Source organism: Hoplias malabaricus, chromosome 5, assembly GCF_029633855.1.
Source record: "Hoplias malabaricus isolate fHopMal1 chromosome 5, fHopMal1.hap1, whole genome shotgun sequence".
NCBI lineage: Eukaryota > Metazoa > Chordata > Actinopteri > Characiformes > Erythrinidae > Hoplias > Hoplias malabaricus.
The window spans coordinates 20,979,128-20,998,099 of record NC_089804.1 but is presented as its reverse complement, the minus strand read 5'-3'; the positions used below and the strand labels follow the sequence as shown (position 1 = coordinate 20,998,099).

At 44.6% G+C, this 18,972-nt stretch overlaps 1 protein-coding gene across 2 annotated transcripts in view; it reads left to right on the top strand.

The window, feature by feature from the left end:
* The window catches only part of si:dkey-49n23.1 (semaphorin-3D), a 67,073-nt gene that overhangs the window by 41,642 nt on the left and 6,459 nt on the right, over positions 1–18,972 (top strand). For both annotated transcript variants that reach the window (XM_066670585.1, XM_066670586.1), the window contains exons 3-13: positions 7,047–7,207; positions 9,152–9,214; positions 9,502–9,621; positions 9,901–9,994; positions 10,876–11,004; positions 11,798–11,940; positions 12,544–12,658; positions 12,761–12,830; positions 13,490–13,634; positions 16,503–16,725; positions 18,053–18,141. In XM_066670585.1, the coding sequence (XP_066526682.1) occupies positions 7,047–7,207; positions 9,152–9,214; positions 9,502–9,621; positions 9,901–9,994; positions 10,876–11,004; positions 11,798–11,940; positions 12,544–12,658; positions 12,761–12,830; positions 13,490–13,634; positions 16,503–16,725; positions 18,053–18,141 (1,352 nt within the window). The remainder of the gene's footprint in view (positions 1–7,046; positions 7,208–9,151; positions 9,215–9,501; positions 9,622–9,900; positions 9,995–10,875; positions 11,005–11,797; positions 11,941–12,543; positions 12,659–12,760; positions 12,831–13,489; positions 13,635–16,502; positions 16,726–18,052; positions 18,142–18,972) is intronic.

Genomic DNA, 18,972 nt, shown 5'->3' with positions numbered 1-18,972 from the left:
TCTGAGAGACAACGAGGCGTACGGTTGGCTCTGAAGGTTAATGAAAGTCAGGGGCTGTCAGTGACCTGTGTAAGTGCTCTTTAGCTAAGTTGCCCTCGTCCTTGTGTTCAGTCAGGACCCACTCACATAAGCTGACTGTTCTGAACATGGCCTCTATTTAACTCCAGCACAGAGTCATTAAACCCACTCATTCCCAATTAGCCTGGCCATCAACTTCTGCCTCTACTCAACCATCACAAACCGGTTGTGACAAGGGCGAATAAGGGCATGAACCGCTGATACCCTACGATACCCCTTCCTTTTCCTTTGCCTATAAAAATATATCCACAGGATTGCTGCAGGTGCTGGGCACAGACCCAACTCAACTCTGCTTTTGATTGCATACAATCTCCAACAAATGTTTGCGCACGGCTTGCGTTTCATGCCAGAGCTCTCGCGCACACCATCGCTTAGAGTCTCCATCCCTTCCTCCAGGGGAAAAGGAAGAGAGGAGCCGGTCTGGAGCTGATTACGCAGATCTTGCTACGAATCGTACTGAGTTCATCTCGGAAGATACTTTGTTAGAGATCTCAGGGATGTTTAGAGATAAAAGCTGAGAGCAAATAACATTCCTGGGTGGCCTAATCCATGTCGAGGACTAATCCCCGGGCTTCACTGCATGAAGTGAATGGTAATCAAGACGCCACCCTTGACCTTTTAAATCTTCAGCCTTTCAGCAGCTTGGCTCTTGAAACGTTCAACTGAAACTAAATCAAGAAAGTCCTGCCCCTGAACACTGACCTATCGAAAGCGATCAGTGCTGAGAGGAGGTGGTGTCAAACTGTGTTTAGAGCTGAAAACACTGGAGCACTTTCAAAATTGTGTTTTGGACCAGAACATGTACATTTTTTCATAGTGATTTTCAAAGCAATTTAATGGCTGGGGAAATATCTAACGCCCAACATTGGGTCCAGAATTTTAATATTGTTACTTTGGGATAATAGTGTTCATTTTTCAAATGTGAAGCGACTCTTGTTCCATTTAAAGATATGGTCAGAGTCTTTTTGTAACAATAAGGGGCTCAAATAACAGAAAACTGAACTGAAAAAATACATGTAGGTTAAATAAATGCAGGATGCCAGCCTTTAACGATTATCCAATAAAAGATTTCCAAACAGAAGCATTAGTAAAGGGTTTTAAAAAATTAGCTTTTCAAAGCATTCAACCCAGGTCTGTTCAAAACATAGTTTACTGCCAAAATGCATTTTTGAAGCATATTTAATCCAGAAATATTGGTTTGAAAGAAATATGAACCATATGTTTACTATAATAGTGTTTCTGTGAGACTCTGTGAGACTATAAGATCTGTGAGAGCTTGTTTGAGACTGTGTGAGTGACTGAGAGACTGTATGAGACCCTGTGTAGAATGAGCCACAGCTCTCCTGTCGTTGGACGGCCGTGTCTCTGTGACTGGTAGGACTAAGCCCAGATGTCTTCCCGACAATCTGCATCACGTCTGTCTTGATTAGTGCCGTCCTGTGCAGCAGATTGCGGCATCGAAGTGGAACCATTTAAGAGCTCCTCAGCCTGACCTCCATCTGTGGCTCTGGAGTAAACCCACAGCTCTCTCCCTGCAGCGAATTGTATCCGAGTCACCTTTATAAACATGTCAAGCCTTCCATCATCAACTAAACGAATCAAATCCGTGGGGTCAGTTTGTGAGAGCGAGCTTGTTTTTGTTTTTTCGTTTGCACATTCATGCTTGTCACATCTGCAGTTTCGGTTTGCCCTCATTGAGCTGGGTGATATATATCGGCTCGGTGCAGCCGGGATGTTTCTGTGAACGGTTGCCAAGTGGAACCGGGCCATTTCTTTCTGAGATATTCACTTGTTTCTGTCTGGAGACGACCTCGACTGCCTAGTTTCAACTGACTCCATTTGGCTGAGCTTCCTGGTGAAATACTGCGTCTCAGGTCAAGAGACTCCAGACCTGGATTTCCACTGATGGGGGGAGGCCAGCGTACACTACAGCCCCTTCACACCTTAATGCTGTGATCAGGAGTCGTCGTGTACCCATAGTTTTGATTCTATAATCCATCAACTTTGACAGAAAACACCAGATGTGTTCAGAGAATCGATGCTGGTGTTTATGGGAAAGTCTCAGTAATGAGAATAATGGACATGGGGAGATGGGTGGGGAGCAGAAAGAGGGAAGCAGGGTTTATCAGTGAGATGGAAAATGTGGGGAATATCCCTGATTGCATTTGGGGAATGTTTCCCACATGTGTGAAGAGGGGTGACCTCACTGGATGCTGTTTTTCTGCTGCTGCAGATAAGTCTTTTTTTTAAAAAAGATCAGAGATAATCACATTAAGCTCCGACATGTTGCTGAAGATTCACAGAAACCACACTGTGAAAGAGTGAAGCCTTATTTAGTGCAAAAAAGGTGAAAAAAAACTGTGAAACTGAGTAAGACTTTGTGATACTTTATGAGACTGTGAAGGTGTGAGACTTTCAGATTATGTGAGACTGTGAGACTTTGAGACTGTGTAAAACTTTGAGATTGTGTGAGATTTTATGAGACTGTAAGACTGTGTGAGAAAGTGTAAGACATTATGTGAATGTGTAAGATTGTGTGAGATTTTATGAGACTGAGACTGTGTGAGACTGTGAGACTTTATGAGACTTTGTAAGACTGTGTGAGATTGTGTAAAACTTTGAGATTGTTTGAGACTGTGTGAGACTTTATGAGACTGTGTAAGACTTTGTTAGACTGTGTAAGACTTCATGAGACTGTGTAAGACTGAGACTGTGTGAGACTTTGAGAATGTGTGAGACTGTGTAAGATTGTGTGAGACTTTATGAGACTGTGTAAGACTGTGTGAGATTGTGTAAGACTTTATGATTGTGTGAGCCTGTGAGAATTTATGAGACTGTGTAAGACTTTGAGATTGTTTGAGACTGTGCGAGACTTTATGAGACTGTGTAAGACTTTGTGAGACTGTGTAAGACTTTATGAAACTGTGTAAGACTGAGACTGTGTGAGACTTTATGAGACTGTGTAAGACTGAGACTGTGTGAGACAGTGTAACACTGTTTAAGAATGTGTAAGACTTCATGAGACTGTGTCAGACTGAGATTGTGTGAGACAGTGTAACACTGTTTAAGAATTTGTAAGACTTCATGAGACTGTGTGAGACTCCTGTTTCTCACGATTCACGTAAGCCCACATGCATTCAGTGATGTTGAGGGTTCTGGGAAAAGTCTGCGAAAGCGCGGTGGAACCCAAGCCGAGGCAGAAATGAGTCCAGCAAGTGCTGGTGCTGCTTTGTTGTCCTTTTCGCCAAATAGGGTTTTGTGATGGATGGGCTGTACTGGGGCTAATTAGCAGATTTATTTGTACTTGTCAGTGAAAAATCGCCCCGTTTCACCTCAGGGTCCAGTTCAGTGTGTGTTGTGTTGTTTGGGCTTGAAAAGGACTAAGACTGGTCAAAGAGAAGCAATGTTTGTGACAGTTACTATAGCTTTATTATATGTAGAGTGTTCACACACCGTGACACTGTCCAACTACTTTAGAGAGAGCAGTATAGAAGGTGTCCTATAGATTTACAAAGCTGGAGCTCTTTCTATGGGCCTGGAATGCACACGTCTGTCATGAAGCCCTTAGAAACAGCTGAAGAGCACTCTTCATCACAGCCACTCCACACTCCGCTTCTGCCTCACTCAATTAATCTCCATCAGCACCAGCCGAGCTGTGGTGACATGTCTCTCCTCTTTCAAGGGCCCCAGCATGGGATTTTCTTCTCCAGCCACCAGATCAGACATGTATGAGGGGGTACAGCACGGAATAATCACTGTGGAAATGATTGAGTGATCAATAAAGAATGTACCAAAGTTGTGTAATGTGTATTCATTCATTTTGTTCAACCAAAACGTCTTGAAATCAGATTAAATAAAATATGTTTTGCTCCACTGACCACACAAGTGCAGTTTGTAGTTCTACAATGACAGACTGTAGTCCCCCCACAGAGCAGGTGTGATGTGGTGGTGGATCATTCTCAGCGCTGCAGTGACACTGACGTGGTGGTGGTGTGTTAGTGTGTGTTGTGCTGGTGTAGAGTGGATCAGACACAGCTGCTGGAGTTTTTAAACCCCTCAGTGTCTGGACTGAGAACAGTCCACCGACCAAAAACATCCAGCCGACAGCGTCCTGTGTCACTGATGAAGGACTAGAGGACGAGCGACACACTGTGCAGCGACAGATGAGCTACTGTCTCTGACTTTACGTCTACAAGGTGGACCAACGAGGGAGGAGTGTCTCACAGAGTGGACAGAGAGTGGACACAGGGTTTAAAACTCCAGCAGCACTGCTGTGTCTGATCCACTCTACACCAGCACAACACACACTAACACACCACCACCACGTCAGTGTCACTGCGGCGCTGAGGATGACAGTCTGTTTGCTAATTTAAGTTCAAGGTTAAAGCATAGTTCTCAGTGACTGACTTGACATTTCCTTTGGACTCAGGGGAACTTTATATGCAGCATATTGTCTCCTTTCTGTCAGTATTTTTCTGCAGCTTCAGGCAAAGTTACACCTGCCACAGTTTTTTTTAAATTAATGAAACCCACACTCCAGAACGCTTAACGTTTCCAAACAGATAGGTCAGGTGCTTCTCATCAGAGCCCGGTGTCGGTGTGTAATCCTGAACGTCTCCCCTCCTTCTCTCTGGCTGTCAGTTGGACATGGACCACATGTGGATGGGGTGTTCTCTGAGCAAAGGCTGGATGCTGAAGCCTGTCCGAGGCCAGTCCCGTAGGGAGCGGTCAGCAGCAGGCGGAGGGAAGTCGGCAGGGGAGTGTGTTCGGGGTTAATTGGCAGTGATTGGGCAGGGTCGTTTTCTGCCTAGTTAAACTCCTTCTCCCCAGGGTTAGAGGAGGCAGTGAGGCATGGTCCAGCTCTGAAGGAGCGTGTGTGTGTGAGTGTGTGTTCTGTTTGCATAACCCACATGTGTCTGTGTAACTGCTTCCACAGTTCCCTGCTGGGGAATGTGCACATTTCTCCACGCGAGTATCGGAAGAGCTGATTTGTGAAAGTGGTCCTGAAAGGCTGTGTTATGAAGTCTGATTGACATGTTTGTTTTACACGTCTCTCAAACTAAAGACACACTTTTCTTGACCCTCACAGCAAGACGTTTGATTGACGCAAGGCTCGCCGGTGATCTGTGTTCTCTCTGCAGTTTCCCCTTTGCTGAAATATCCATAAAGGGTCAGTATTAAAACATTCCTCAGCCGGACTCCAGGCCTGTGATTCAGCCAACTGTCTGGTGAACGGTGGGGATATGAGCAAAAACACCAGCCCTGAGCCGGAGGGATTTCAGAGAAATGTCTGTAGAGGTGGATCCAAAATTCCCAACTCCAAAAGGCAGAGATAAAACAGTCTCCTACGCTCTTTGCATGAGTTACCAAACTATTTTATTTCATATGTGATTCAAGTACGGTGACCATAAAAATATAACGCTTACCAGGAATCTCTGCTCGTACCAGTCCTTCACAGGGCGACACACACTCACACCTACAGACAGTTTTGAGTCACCAATCCACCTACCAACGTGTGTTTATGGAGCGTGGGAGGAAACTGTAGCACCCGGAGGAAACCCACGCAGACACAGGGAGAACACACCACACTCCTCACAGACAGTCACCCGGAGGAAACCCACACAGACACATGGAGAACACACCACACTCCTCACAGACAGTCACCCGGAGGAAACCCACGCAGACACAGAGAAAACACACCACACTCCTCACAGACAGTCACCCGGAGGAAACCCACGCAGACACAGGGAGAACACACCACACTCCTCACAGACAGTCACCCGGAGGAAACCCACGCAGACACAGGGAGAACACACCACACTCCTCACAGACAGTCACCCGGGGGAAACCCACACAGACACAGGGAGAACACACCACACTCCTCACAGACAATCACCCGGAGGAAACCCACACAGACACATGGAGAACACACCACACTCCTCACAGACAGTCACCCGGAGGAAACCCACGCAGACACCGGGAGAACACACCACACTCCTCACAGACAGTCACCCGGAGGAAACCCACACAGACACATGGAGAACACACCACACTCCTCACAGACAGTCACCCGGAGGAAACCCACGCAGACACAGGGAGAACACACCACACTCCTCACAGACAGTCACCCGGGGGAAACCCACACAGACACAGGGAGAACACACCACACTCCTCACAGACAGTCACCCGGAGGAAACCCAAGCAGACACAGGGAGAACACACCACACTCCTCACAGACAGTCACCCGGAGCGAGACTTGAATCCTTCTATTAACATAAACAGCATAGAGAAGGCCAGCTGTAATGAAACTGATGGGAGAGTTATTAAGCTGTTGTCAGTCGGCTGTGTTCAGAAGCAGTTTGACCAGTAGCTGATGTTGATGTGGGTTGTGGACGAGGTTTAGAAGGAGCTAAGAAGGTGGGGTTTAAAGTGACATGTTTAAAGCTCCGTAAATCCACACACAGAGAAATTAATGTGAAATCCCAGATATTTTACACAGTTTAGACATTTTTAACAAACAACAAAAAGACATGGGAAAGAAGCCAGAGCTCAGACCACAGAAGTGGAGCTGGGAGACAAGCCCTGAGTTACACAGACTGAGGTGGTGTTCGAAGTCTTTGTCCTTGAGTATCCATTAGTGCTCTTAATGGGAAACATCTGCAAAAGGTGCGCTAATGGGTATAAAGCGCTGGAGAGAGTGGCTGAGAGCAGGAAAGACACAGAGCCTATTGTGTTGTGTTGTTTTGAATAGTAATAAATGGCCAGAAGACCGGATCACTCCTGCCTCGAGCGTCCTCCTTCCAGGGCTGACAAACCACTTCAGGTTTCACACCGAACCCATTTTTTACGCCTCAGCAACTAAGACCTGATTGTTCCCTGTGCCTCGTCTTTGAGAAATGTGTGTTTGTAACCTGCCTTCGTACTCAGTAGCAATATAAATGGTTCTCTGTTTCTGTTTTTCTCCACAGAGATGAGATCCAGGAAAAGTTCAGCAGTGTTCTGGCAAGGCGGCTCTAGTGGAGGTTATCAGACCCTGCTGCTGGATGAGGATCGAGGTTGGCTGCTGCTGGGAGGAAGGGACTATGTGTACATGCTCCAGTCTGAGAGCCTCACTCAGCCCATGCGCAAGGTTACAACACCAAAGCACTCTCGTACAATACTCCCTTTACAGCTATGTAGACTGTGATAAGAACCACTGTCTGTCCATGGTCTGCGCGAATGGTTTAGCGTGGTTGATATTGAAGAATAGGGAATAGCTTCATTATGATTATAAGAGGCAGCAAATGCTATGACCTTTATATAACTGCATGCGTTTTTCTACCTCTCTGGGCCAAATGTCTCCCAATTCATCATCCGTTATGACGTCCTGAGAGTGAAAGGCTGCTGTGATTGTAACAAATGGTGCTAACAGTTCACCTACTGCTAGAGCTGTGTGATGCTAAGCATGATTTGGAGCACGGTGTAGTGAGTACCATGTGTGACCTTCTGTCACCGCTTACAATATAGTCCCTAATTGGCCGCAGTTCTCCAGGTCGGTACCTGGGAACAATTTCCTTTCCCAAAGTCCATAATTTGTGAGGTATGAATCGCGACTGGATTGAGCTGCACTTCTGAAATGTCCAGTTACAGAGCCCTGAAGTCATGGGCTCATAATCAATCAATCAATTATTAACAGATGAATTATTGTAAATGTTAAATTTTAAAAATAGATATTGAAATGAAAAGTTGGCAGCTGAGGATTGGAGTTTGATTTCGTATGTGGTCATGGTAAGGTCAGATGTCTTTGAGAAGGTGTTGGAGTTATTTTCTCCATCATTACTTTGTGATATACCGGAAAATTGTGGGATTGCAGGACAAACAATTGCCGTTTTCCCTTCGGATGTTGTCACAAAGGGGTACCACTGGCCTGTTTGCCATAACACAGACCCAGCGCAATGGACTCTGAAGGACTCCTGAATCTCAGGAACTCAAAAGGTGAAACCTCTGGTGAGGAAACTTCAACCTGGAGGAACAAGGAGGCCTCGCCCTTAAGCGAGGGAATGCCTCACACCGTGTGGAAACAGTCGATATTTAGAGACCGCCTTCAACTCGCCAGAGATGGGTTATGAACCAGTTGTGCTTTGTTGGTTTCTAAATGCTTCTGTATCTTGTGTTCGGTTTCCACACGTTGTGAGGTATTCCTCCGCTTAAGGGCAAGGCCTCCCTGTTCCTCCAGGTTGAAGTTTCACCATCGGAGGTTTCCACCTTTTCAAATTTACTCCCTATAAGTTCCTACAAATCGGGGGACTGGTTCTGAGGTAGTGCAATCAGACCATTGGTACCACCAGGACAGCTAAGCTAAAGTGTACAACAATGTAGCATCGCTAGTAATATCTGTGCATTAATAGATTTTTTACGAAATAGACTGATGTAGATGTTTTTAGATAATAACTTCACCTTATAAACAAGTTTAAAGCATATTTGTGTAGCATAACATTTTTATTAAAAATTCATTCTCTCGCTTTTATTTTGTAAATGTATGGTAACTGTTATGAAGTATTATAAGTGACAATATTAATTTTATTTAAAAATGAATTAGATTTAGAATTAGAATCACTTTATTGGCCACTGTGCTGCACACAGAGGAATTTGTTCTTTGAATTGAACCCAATCTCTGCAGTGAAACACATTTACACACACTACTGAACACTAGGGGGCAGTGAGCACACGTTCTATACTATTGTCTTTAATTCAAGATCACAAACATCAAAGCACCAGTCTTTAAATCCTCTATAACATACTTATTACACTTATTTTGGATACAATATTATCCCCAAAGAACAGAACAAATCCATCACATTTTGCAGCTTTTTTTTTTCCTAATGGAGCTCACAGTGAATGCAGTTCCCAATAAATTCAAGCAATTTTCAAACTACTTTATGCTTAGGTTATTTTTTAGAATATAATACTGTGACATTCAGTAGCAGGCTGTGTGTAAAACCCATGTATGATTTTTGACCTCACTGCTGACCCTACTCTGCTGTGTATAAAACGCTGGTGCCTTGGGAAAACGGTCTCTGTCCTTCATTTTTAGATTCACTGGCCGGCAGGACGGGAACATGCCGAAAGCTGCAGGAACGCAGGGAAGAATCTGTTGGTAAGTCATCCCAGCTTGAAAAGGCTGAGGAGGTCAAAGACCCCCCCAAGAAGTTTTATTTTCAGTGCCAGCTCCCATATATAGCAGAAGCATTCTCTCCATGATATGAGGAAGAGTTATAGCCCTGTGGGGGAAATTACTAGCGGAGACCGCTAGGGAGGCAAGGGTGTCTTCTCTTTGGTGTTGGCCCCAAGCGTTTCTTTTGTACATCAAAGAGACCGTTGTGAAGTGATTTAAAACCTTACTTTGAGGGTTTTTATTGTTGTTGTCGTTGTTGTCCTTTGCAGACGGACTGCGCCAATTTCGTGAGGCTCCTGCAACCGTTCAACAAAACACACGTGTACGTGTGTGGGACTGGAGCGTACCACCCTGAGTGTACCTACATTTACCTGGGTCACAGCACTGAGGTGAGGAAGCTACCCTCCGTCTCTCTTCATCCGGTCTTTTATGGCCCTCTGACAGGCTCATGTTATTTCTCCAGACCCACAGGTGTCATGACACAGACAACAGGACGTTTACGGGCTGGGTTAAAGGATGGTCCTTTGTCAATATGAACACCAGGAGGGGTGTAGAGCACACTCGGCTCACCCACCGAGACGTATTGACCAAAAGGCTCAGCCAACAGTGAAGGTTCTATATAAAGAGGCTTGTGTTAAGAGGGTGACATGTCTTTCTCTGTCTCCTAGGAACCTTCCTTCACGCTGCTGAGCCACGCTGTGGAGTCCGGCCGGGGGAAATGTCCCTTTAGCCCACACGAGATGTTCACTGCTCGACTCACTGGTAAGAATCATGAAAAATCAGAGAGTGAAGATATATTTGATGAGTTTAATAATATAAAACTAATATAATAAATCATTTAACTGGGTTTATCTAGTTCCCAAAGCTCTGGAACTCTCTTCCTCTCTCTTCCAGAGGAGCTCTGAGCCATTTCATTTCTGAAAAGCACCAGAAAGAGCGTTAAAACAGTACAAAATTGCTAACTTCTGACACATAATTGAAAACAGCTAACAGCAAACCCATCTCTCTTTAACAAACTGCCTCTCTGATCAATCTCAGCTCCCAGAACCTAGCCTTACCTTGACTCCCACCTCCTCGGACCAGTTTATTAGACCTCCATTGTCAGCGAGAGTGAGGAAAACCATATGAAAATGGTCTGTTTATTAGCTCTCCTCCCATGAATGATGTCACTGACGAATGGGGCGGTGTGGTTCGAGTGCAGATGTGTGTTTTTCATGTGGGAAGTTCCTAACGTTGTCAGCGGGCCTGTCCTCAGCTGATGTCCTCATTAATCCACTGCCTCCTGTGGTCGTTTGCTTCACAGTTAATGGAACGGACGAAAGCCACTCAGTCGGCCGTGTGACGTTACGCGAGGCTCGGGAAATTAATTCTAACCTCTGTTTTGAAATTGTACATAAACTCAACTCAGAAATATCTGTACATAAACCACATGCTTTGTAATTATCCTGCTGTCTGTGCTACAGACTTCTGTTTTCATGATTTAACCACGCTTCGGGTAAAAGCCAGGTTAGAGAATGACACAAGGTGTGGTAGATAGCAATTGATGAAGCTTCTGGAGTTCAAACAGTGCCTCATTAAGGTAGTTACACACCAGATGTCTTTCAGGACCTGTGGTCCTTTTTCTTTCTCTCTGTTCACTGCAGATGGAGAACTGTACGCGGGAACATCAGTGGACTTCATGGGAAATAACGCAGCCATATTTCGCACCTCTGTACACACCAGCAGTCAGCACTACATTCGCACTGAGGCTTATGACGACCACTGGCTCAACGGTGAGGCGTTCACAGCAGATGTTTTCTTTGGTTTTCTTTGTCAAACCGCATGCCATTTCTCATCATAATACACACAACGGCTCATTTTACAAACAGTCTGCTTCTGGACCTCAAATAATGTACAAAATAAAAGCACAATACCAAAACACTACATTTAGGATTGTTAAAGTAACTGAAATAGACCGTTACATCCAGATTAAACACTACGCCAAGTCAAAGCCAATCACCTTTCAATCCCATGTGTTTTCTGCAGACGCTAACATCGTTATGCTAAAACCATAGCAATGAAATTGTGGATACATCAGGTCAACCGTGTTTATTACAGCAGTCCAAAGCTCACGGGACGTTCAGCAGTCATTACACACTCTTAAATAAAGTCGTACTAAGTGCGTCATGAGAATAGTATGCATTGCCATTACAAAACAAATGATAGAAGTGACTCTGTAAGATAAAGCACAATACCAATCAAAGACTTGGACATTCAGACACCGTGTTCTGTGCTTACACAGTTTAGAATAATATCGCTGATTAAAACTACAGTAAGAAATACTGGCCTTCCACCAAATAAAGCAATGTAGACCCTGATGGACACTTTAATGAAGAACAGACGTCCAATTAATTAGTGGAAAACAAGGCGCGCACAGCTTCTAATTATGGGATATTTTTTTATTTGATATTTATATATATTTGGACCCAGCTGCATGTCTGCCACAGACCTGATGATTAGAGCAGAGCCTTTAATTTAATGACAAACGGTACCACAGCTAAAGGTCTTTTTTTTTCTCGGTTCCAGACCCGGAGTTCGTCGGCTCCTACTCCATCCCAGACACACACAGCCTGGACGACGACAAGGTCTACTTCTTCTTCAAGGAAACAGCTGTGGAGTCCAACCAGATGGACAAGCGCGTCTACAGCCGTGTAGCCAGAGTCTGCAAGGTGAGTCGGCCAATGAAAAGGAGAAGAGATCCAAAAGCCCTGAGGCTGCGTTAATGTGGCTTTTATACTTTTCAATGAGAAAGATTTTGCAGTAATTGTTTACCTCGTAGAGACTGAGTAAGGTGTTTGTTAATAGATGACAGTAGACAGCGTGGCATTTTCTGGCCCGAGTGTTTATGCTGCGTGGTGTTTGTTGTATGTTAAATCACCTTAAGCACTAATTTAGCTTATTTTTTATGTTTTCTTGGCTCTCGCTGAGCTTCCTTTAAGAACTAAAATGAAAGGCAAAGGCTGCACATGTAAATAATGTAGTAAAATGCATCTTACAGGTCTTGTACGTATTAATACATTCAGTCTCTTATTTGGACACCAGCGTCGTGATGTGACATTTTTAAACAACGGAAATACCAAGCACTTTTGTGGTTTACTTTGAGAGAAGGGAAGGTCAGTCTACTGGTATCTGCCTGGAGAGCTTTGTGCAGAACCTAGTTGCAGCAGCAGCATCAGAGCAATATGTACGAGACTCTAATACCCAGTTTTAATTAGGTTTAAAAGTAGTCCAGCGTATAACTCATAAGGGGATGTTTGTCGCTGCTCTGACAGAATGACATCGGTGGGAAGAGGAGTCTGATTAACCGCTGGACCACCTTCCTGAAGGCCAGGCTGGTGTGTTCAATGCCAGGGCCTGGAGGCATGGACACACACTTCGATGAGATGGGTGTGTATATCGGGCTACAACATGGTTCTCAACCCCTGTGTGGAGTCTTATGGATTTAAGGGAGTGTGTTAAAAAGCATTAACCTCTGATTTTGTGTTTTAGAGGACATCTTTTTGTTGGAGACCAAAGATCCACAGAATCCAGTCATTTATGGAGTCTTCTCAACATCCAGGTAAACGAGGAACGTATACTGCTCTAAGGTTGGTTTGTAATGGCTCAGGAAATTTAATTTTAAAATGTAGCAGAGGCTTAGGTCACAGTTAGAAAAGTCTTAGATGTTCGTTGTTAGAACAGAGACACTGTTCCCATAGAAACAGAGTAAGAGTCTTAGATGATCCAAGAAGAAGAACAAAAGTGATGCTTCTCGGGAAACTGTGTCTCACAGGCGTGCAGCCAGCCGTAGAGTCCTGGGAATGCAAAGGGGCTAAAGAGGTGGATGTTGAGGGAGGAGAGAGCACTGTTTCTTCACTCCCCTTTTCCAGGTTCTTCCTGAAAGTCCTGGGAATCAAACCTGCGACCTTCTGGTCCCAACCCCCAGTCTCTAACCCTTCTCTAACTGGTATATATTGATTTTGATTAACTCTTGTGGTCCCACCACTACGACATGTACTCCTACACCCTCAAAGACAACAGTGTGGACGCACGACATTGTTCCTCCCCTCCTGACTCTTCCAGAACCATCCATCACGGTTGTCTCCTCTCCTCGTCCTGGAGAGAGGAGGTCCAGAGGCCTTTCAGGAAGGGTCAGAGGTGACAGGGCTGAAAGAGCAGTGTTATTCTAACCCAGCGGCACGCTAACACTCACTTCCCCTTCTTCTCTTGTTTCAAAAGCTCCGTCTTCAGAGGCTCTGCCGTTTGCGTCTACTCCATGGCGTCCATCCGAGCTGCCTTCAATGGCCCTTTCGCCCACAAAGAGGGTCCAGACTACCGCTGGGTGGAGTACAAAGGGAGGATCCCATATCCACGGCCTGGAACTGTGAGTACTCAATGCTGAGACAGACTCTGTGTGAAGGCAGAAGCAGCAGGGGGGCTAATTAGAGACATAGCTGTGATAGTAGTGGCCTTTTCAGCACCTTTAGGATCTTGATTGACAGTTTAAAGTCTATGTAGTCCATTATAATTCTGTATAGAACCTATTCATTCCCACATAATGCTAAACTCAGGGTGAAAAGGCCAGGACTATTATAACCAGCGCTGTATTATTAGTAATTGAGTAATCTATGAGGCATTTACTCTTTTATTGTTTTGTTTTTGTAGTTTATCCATAGTTTTTGCCTAATTCCCTCCCCAATTATCAGTCATCTCCAATTCAGCCCTTTTTTTACCACTGCCACTGATGCAACGCCAGTGAACATTTTGACACAGAGATGAGGAATGCAAACTGTCCAGATCTGTCACATCAGCTGATATGGGCCTATACTACACTGTAAAAAATGTCTGTGAATTTTATGGTGGAAAACTGTAAAACCATGACAGTAAATGACTCTAAAAAGGTTGAAAACAGTTTCTGTAACAGTGAAATACCGTAAATACTTTTATCAGCCAAAATACAAAAATTCTTTACATCTCTTTACTGTAAAAACACATTATTTCACTGTTAAAGACAAACAATTAGGGGGCGGTACAAGTGTCCAAGGACTGTGAGGAGCTGAGACTCATTAGGGAGCTCCCAGCATGCTTTGCTTCTCCATATTTTCTGTGATTTTGAGAGTTACTTTGTTTTTTTCTGTCTTTGAGACTGATTTTGGGTTGCATTGGGGTGATTATTGTGTGTGTTTGTGTTTCTGTGGATATTATGTCGAGACGTGTGTTGGTCAGGAACATTCACCATCAGCCTGTGTTCCGCGTGTGGCACCCAGATACCGAACATTTCTTAAGTCCTTTCAGCAATATCTCCTTTTAAGGGCTGAATACGGCCATATCTCAGTCTCCTTTCTCTAATTTGTCACGCAATTTACACGTTAATTTTATAGCAAAACAATGTTGTTTTTTTTTACAGTCCTTAAATGTAAAATTTATGATCGCCAAAAATGTGACCGTATATTTCACAGTGAAATTCTGGGAACCACAGCTGCCAGTATTTTACCGTACATTTTACGGATTTTTTTTACAGTGTAGCTACAGCCTGGTCCACACTACAGTGGTTTAATAATCCTAAGAGGTCAGATAATCTGAGCACATTTCACACTTCAGGTCTCCTACGATGCACACTCCTGATTTCCAAACACCAAATCTCACGCGAACTTCCATGTGCATGTAAACATGGACAAGGAGACTGTGCCAGTACTACATCCTGTGCACCTGGCCGTCCTTGTCGGTGTTTTATACATTCTGGAAAGCACAGAAAAAGAAAATAAAAAAACTTTTGGTGAACATCTGTCAAGGAAACGAAGGCATTCCAAAAGCTGGGTGTTTAACATTTAAAAGCAAACTTAAGCTACTTCAATAAAATCAATGTTGGGCTGTAAATTTAAACCGTTTTAAATGCAGACTAATGTTTTTATTATGAAAGTTTAATCAAGAAAATAATTGAATAATAATATAATAATTCATTGATGAATTACAAACCAAATGTATCCAATGAAAACCCCAAACTTCTCTTTATAGCTTTAAGAATCATATGATAAACATCTAAAAATGTGGCTAAAATACTGCAAACGGACAACTAATCAGTGGCAGATTATAGATAAGGCGAGCTTTAGTTTTATATATATTTGATTTGAATTGGAGATTAATGGCTGCCCTGACATTAACCTGCACTGGTTCCACTGCTCAATCATTCCACTGTGGTATAATGAAAAGTATGTTTTCTCTGCCGTAGCGACACAGACATAGGGTCTATATAATCCTGGTGGTCCTGCATATGCCGGGCAGCAGTCAATATCCTGCTGTCCATCACTCCTCACCTGGACCATGCCCCCTCAAGGGGACCGTAAAAACGTCTGTGAGTGCTTTCAGGGTCATGCTTTAGGGCGACTGTTGAAGTGGCAGAGGTGTGTGTTGTTAGCATTGAGTTCCCCGAGGAGGGGAAGGACTTGGCACGGGTGTTACCTCTTTGTATTTCCTTGATTAATTCTCAACTTCACGTCGTACGTTTCTCTGAAATGGCAATTAAGCGCTTTCAAACGAGGGGCTGGTGCCTCTGCACAGACTCACATTGCATATGGCATAATATCCGGATTTCTGAAAAGGAAATGAAGCTAATTTAAAGTTATTTCCTGCATATTTGTGATGCTGACACTTCCCAGTGTTTGGTCCTGGGCCTCTGCTTTTTGATTAAAATCTTGGCAAGTAACAAGAATTCTTAAAGGGAACATATTCTCCCACTTTTCCACAAGGGAACACAGTTCTGGTCCAAACCCCACGAGCCCCACAGCAGTGTTCTCCCCCTGTGTAAACAGCCCTGTTCAGAACGCCCGCTTTCAGCACCTGTTCCTTTAAATGATAATGAGCCGCTCGCTGTTCACCCCGACCCCTAGCGCACAGCAGTGAGGAGTAAGAGCTCTGTTTATTAGCAATTTTGCTCGTTGTGTCTGTTTTGCTGCGTTTAACCTCATTTTTGTGCTCTCACATAAACGCGGGTCCAGCGCTGTGATTGGAAAACTCAGACGAGGGGGGTGGGGCAATTCTGAAGTCTCAGAACGGCTCGTTTTAACCCATGTTTTCTGATTAAGGCAGCACACAGAAAACTGACTGAGTGGATCACTGTGTGGTTTGGACGACTCCAGAACCACACATAGATGTAAACAAGCACTGACCAAGGGATTATTACATAAAAAGTCTCTTTTAATTGTAAATTAAAAGAAGTCTCTGCTTGTACTCTGGTTTACTTTTTTGATTACAGTGTCCGAGTGAGACCTATGATCCCCTACACAAATCTACTCGTGACTTTCCCGACGATGTTGTCAGCTTCATGAGAGGACACCAGCTGATGTGGGAGCCTGTGGTGCCTGTCCACAGACGGCCGGTCTTTACCCATGTTAACGCCCCCTACAGGCTGAAGAAGCTGGTGGTGGATAGAGTGGAGGCGGAAGATGGCCAGTATGATGTACTGCACTTAGGCACAGGTATGTGGAGGAGGCCTTTGGGAACTGAACTAAGAACATGCTGCCCTTGCTCCATTGCACCATGTTTAAACAAATACACACAGATTCGTAAAACCACATTCCCTCAGTCTAACTCTGGTTTTTTACTGAACTCAGACCTGGGTTTTATGCCTGCTATTGGGCCCCACATAGTGACAGTGCCCCCTGTTGGCCTCACTAACACCACCTCCAGCAGCCACCCATGCTTTCCTAGGAGGAGGAGAAGGTCTTTGAACCAAGTACCGATGCAGATCTGATTAGCTTCAGTGGATCTGCAGGCTCTGGTCTCAGGAGCTATGGCTATAAAACAGAATAAAAACACCTCTATTATATATACATTCCATCAGTGTTACTGTGGGAGAAGCATCTACAGATTAATGAGCTGTGTGGCCAGACTCTGTAAGCTACTGCTGCTTTATTTATACACGCTAGAGTCTGTACCGTGTGTAAGTGAATGATTTAGGGTAAATACAGCAGCATGGAGCAAACACACTTTACCTCTGTGTGCAGAAGGCATTCTTACTGAACTAAGCCCGGTGTCCCCAGGGCTGCTAGTTTAAGAGTGTAACAGCTGGTGGCCATCCCTGGACAGATATTGATCCTCATTTGAATTCTGTCTTACCCTATCTTTCTTATTAGGTATGTTTACTTCTGCTGTGTCAAGGGTTAACAAAGAGATGCAGTGTGGGAAGAACCTGACTGAAATATAAGAAATGGGATAAATTTAAGGTTATTGCTGTAATTAGAGGAAGGAGGAGAGGTTGGATGAACTACAGTGTTTGATTATGAAAGACAGGGTGATATAATTTACTTAGTGAAGTTTTCACCGGTGGTGCAGCAGGTGGTGTCTCTGTCACAGCTCCAGGGACCTGGAGGTTGTGGGTTTGAGTCCTGCTCCGGGTGACTGTCTGTGAGGAGTGTGGTGTGTTCTCCCTGTGTCTGCGTGGGTTTCCTCCGGGTGACTGTCTGTGAGGAGTGTGGTGTGTTCTCTCTGTGTCTGCGTGGGTTTCCTCCGGGTGACTGTCTGTGAGGAGTGTGGTGTGTTCTCCCTGTGTCTGTGTGGGTTTCCTCCGGGTGACTGTCTTTTGATATTTGATATTTCATATATTTGAATGTAATTGACTGTGAGTAGCCCTGTGAAGGACTGGCGCCCCCCCCAGGGTGTATTCCCGCCTTGCGCCCAATGAATGAACATCTAATGAATAAATAATAAGGTTATTACTGTACAATAAAAAGTCTACATTTGTGAACTTAATGAACAGCCTGAACCATTTGTATTCAGTAACCTGACACCTGTGTCTGTCTCTAGATGATGGAAAGGTCCTGAAGGTGGTGTCCATCCCCAAGGAGAACCTGGAAACTGAGGAAATCATACTGGAGGAGCTGAGTGTGTTCCAGGTAACTCAGTACTGTTATACTTTCGTTCCGCTCAACCTGATCTACACTGTGTTCAGACCATCTGTTTTCCTGCCTCTTGATCTTTGCCTGCCTGGCTGTTGTGTGGTGTCTGTGGAGGAGCCCGGCCTTCCCCTGCAGCAAGAGCCTCTTAAAAGGAAACGCAGATTGTTTGCATTTTTCCCAGGGCTCCACACCGGACTCTCTGAACCCAGGGAATGGGGGAAAGGGGCAGGACATTGGGAAACGTCAAACGAGAAGAGCGGATCATCTTTGTTTATTTTGCCAGCGAGGAACATGTTAGTTCTCCCCTGAGGACAGAGGCGGGTGGGGAGTAAATGAGGACAAATGATGTGGGATAATACAAGGTGCCAAGGGTCCGTCCCGTGGAGCAGACGAGCCACAGACTGTTCACAAGGCCAGAGGCAAGAACCTCAACAGATTCACTGCTTAAAGACAATTGTAAGAACTGAATGCTCCTCCTAGCATTGACGTCCTTGATGACTGTCTGTGAGGAGTGTGGTGTGTTCTCCCTGTGTCTGTGTGGGTTTCCTCCGGGTGACTGTCTGTGAAGAGTGTGGTGTGTTCTCTCTGTGTCTGCGTGGGTTTCCTCATGTGTGTGTCGCCCTGTGAAGGACTGGCGCCCCCTCCAGGATATGTTCCCATCTTGGGCCCAATGATTCCGAGTAGGCTCCGGACCCACCGTGACCCTGAACTGGATAAGGGTTACAGACAATGAATGAATGAATGAATGAATGAATGAATGAATAAAACTAACATTTAAGACTTAAAGATATTTGAAAACAGACACTTCAAAGCCCCTTCAACCTCTCA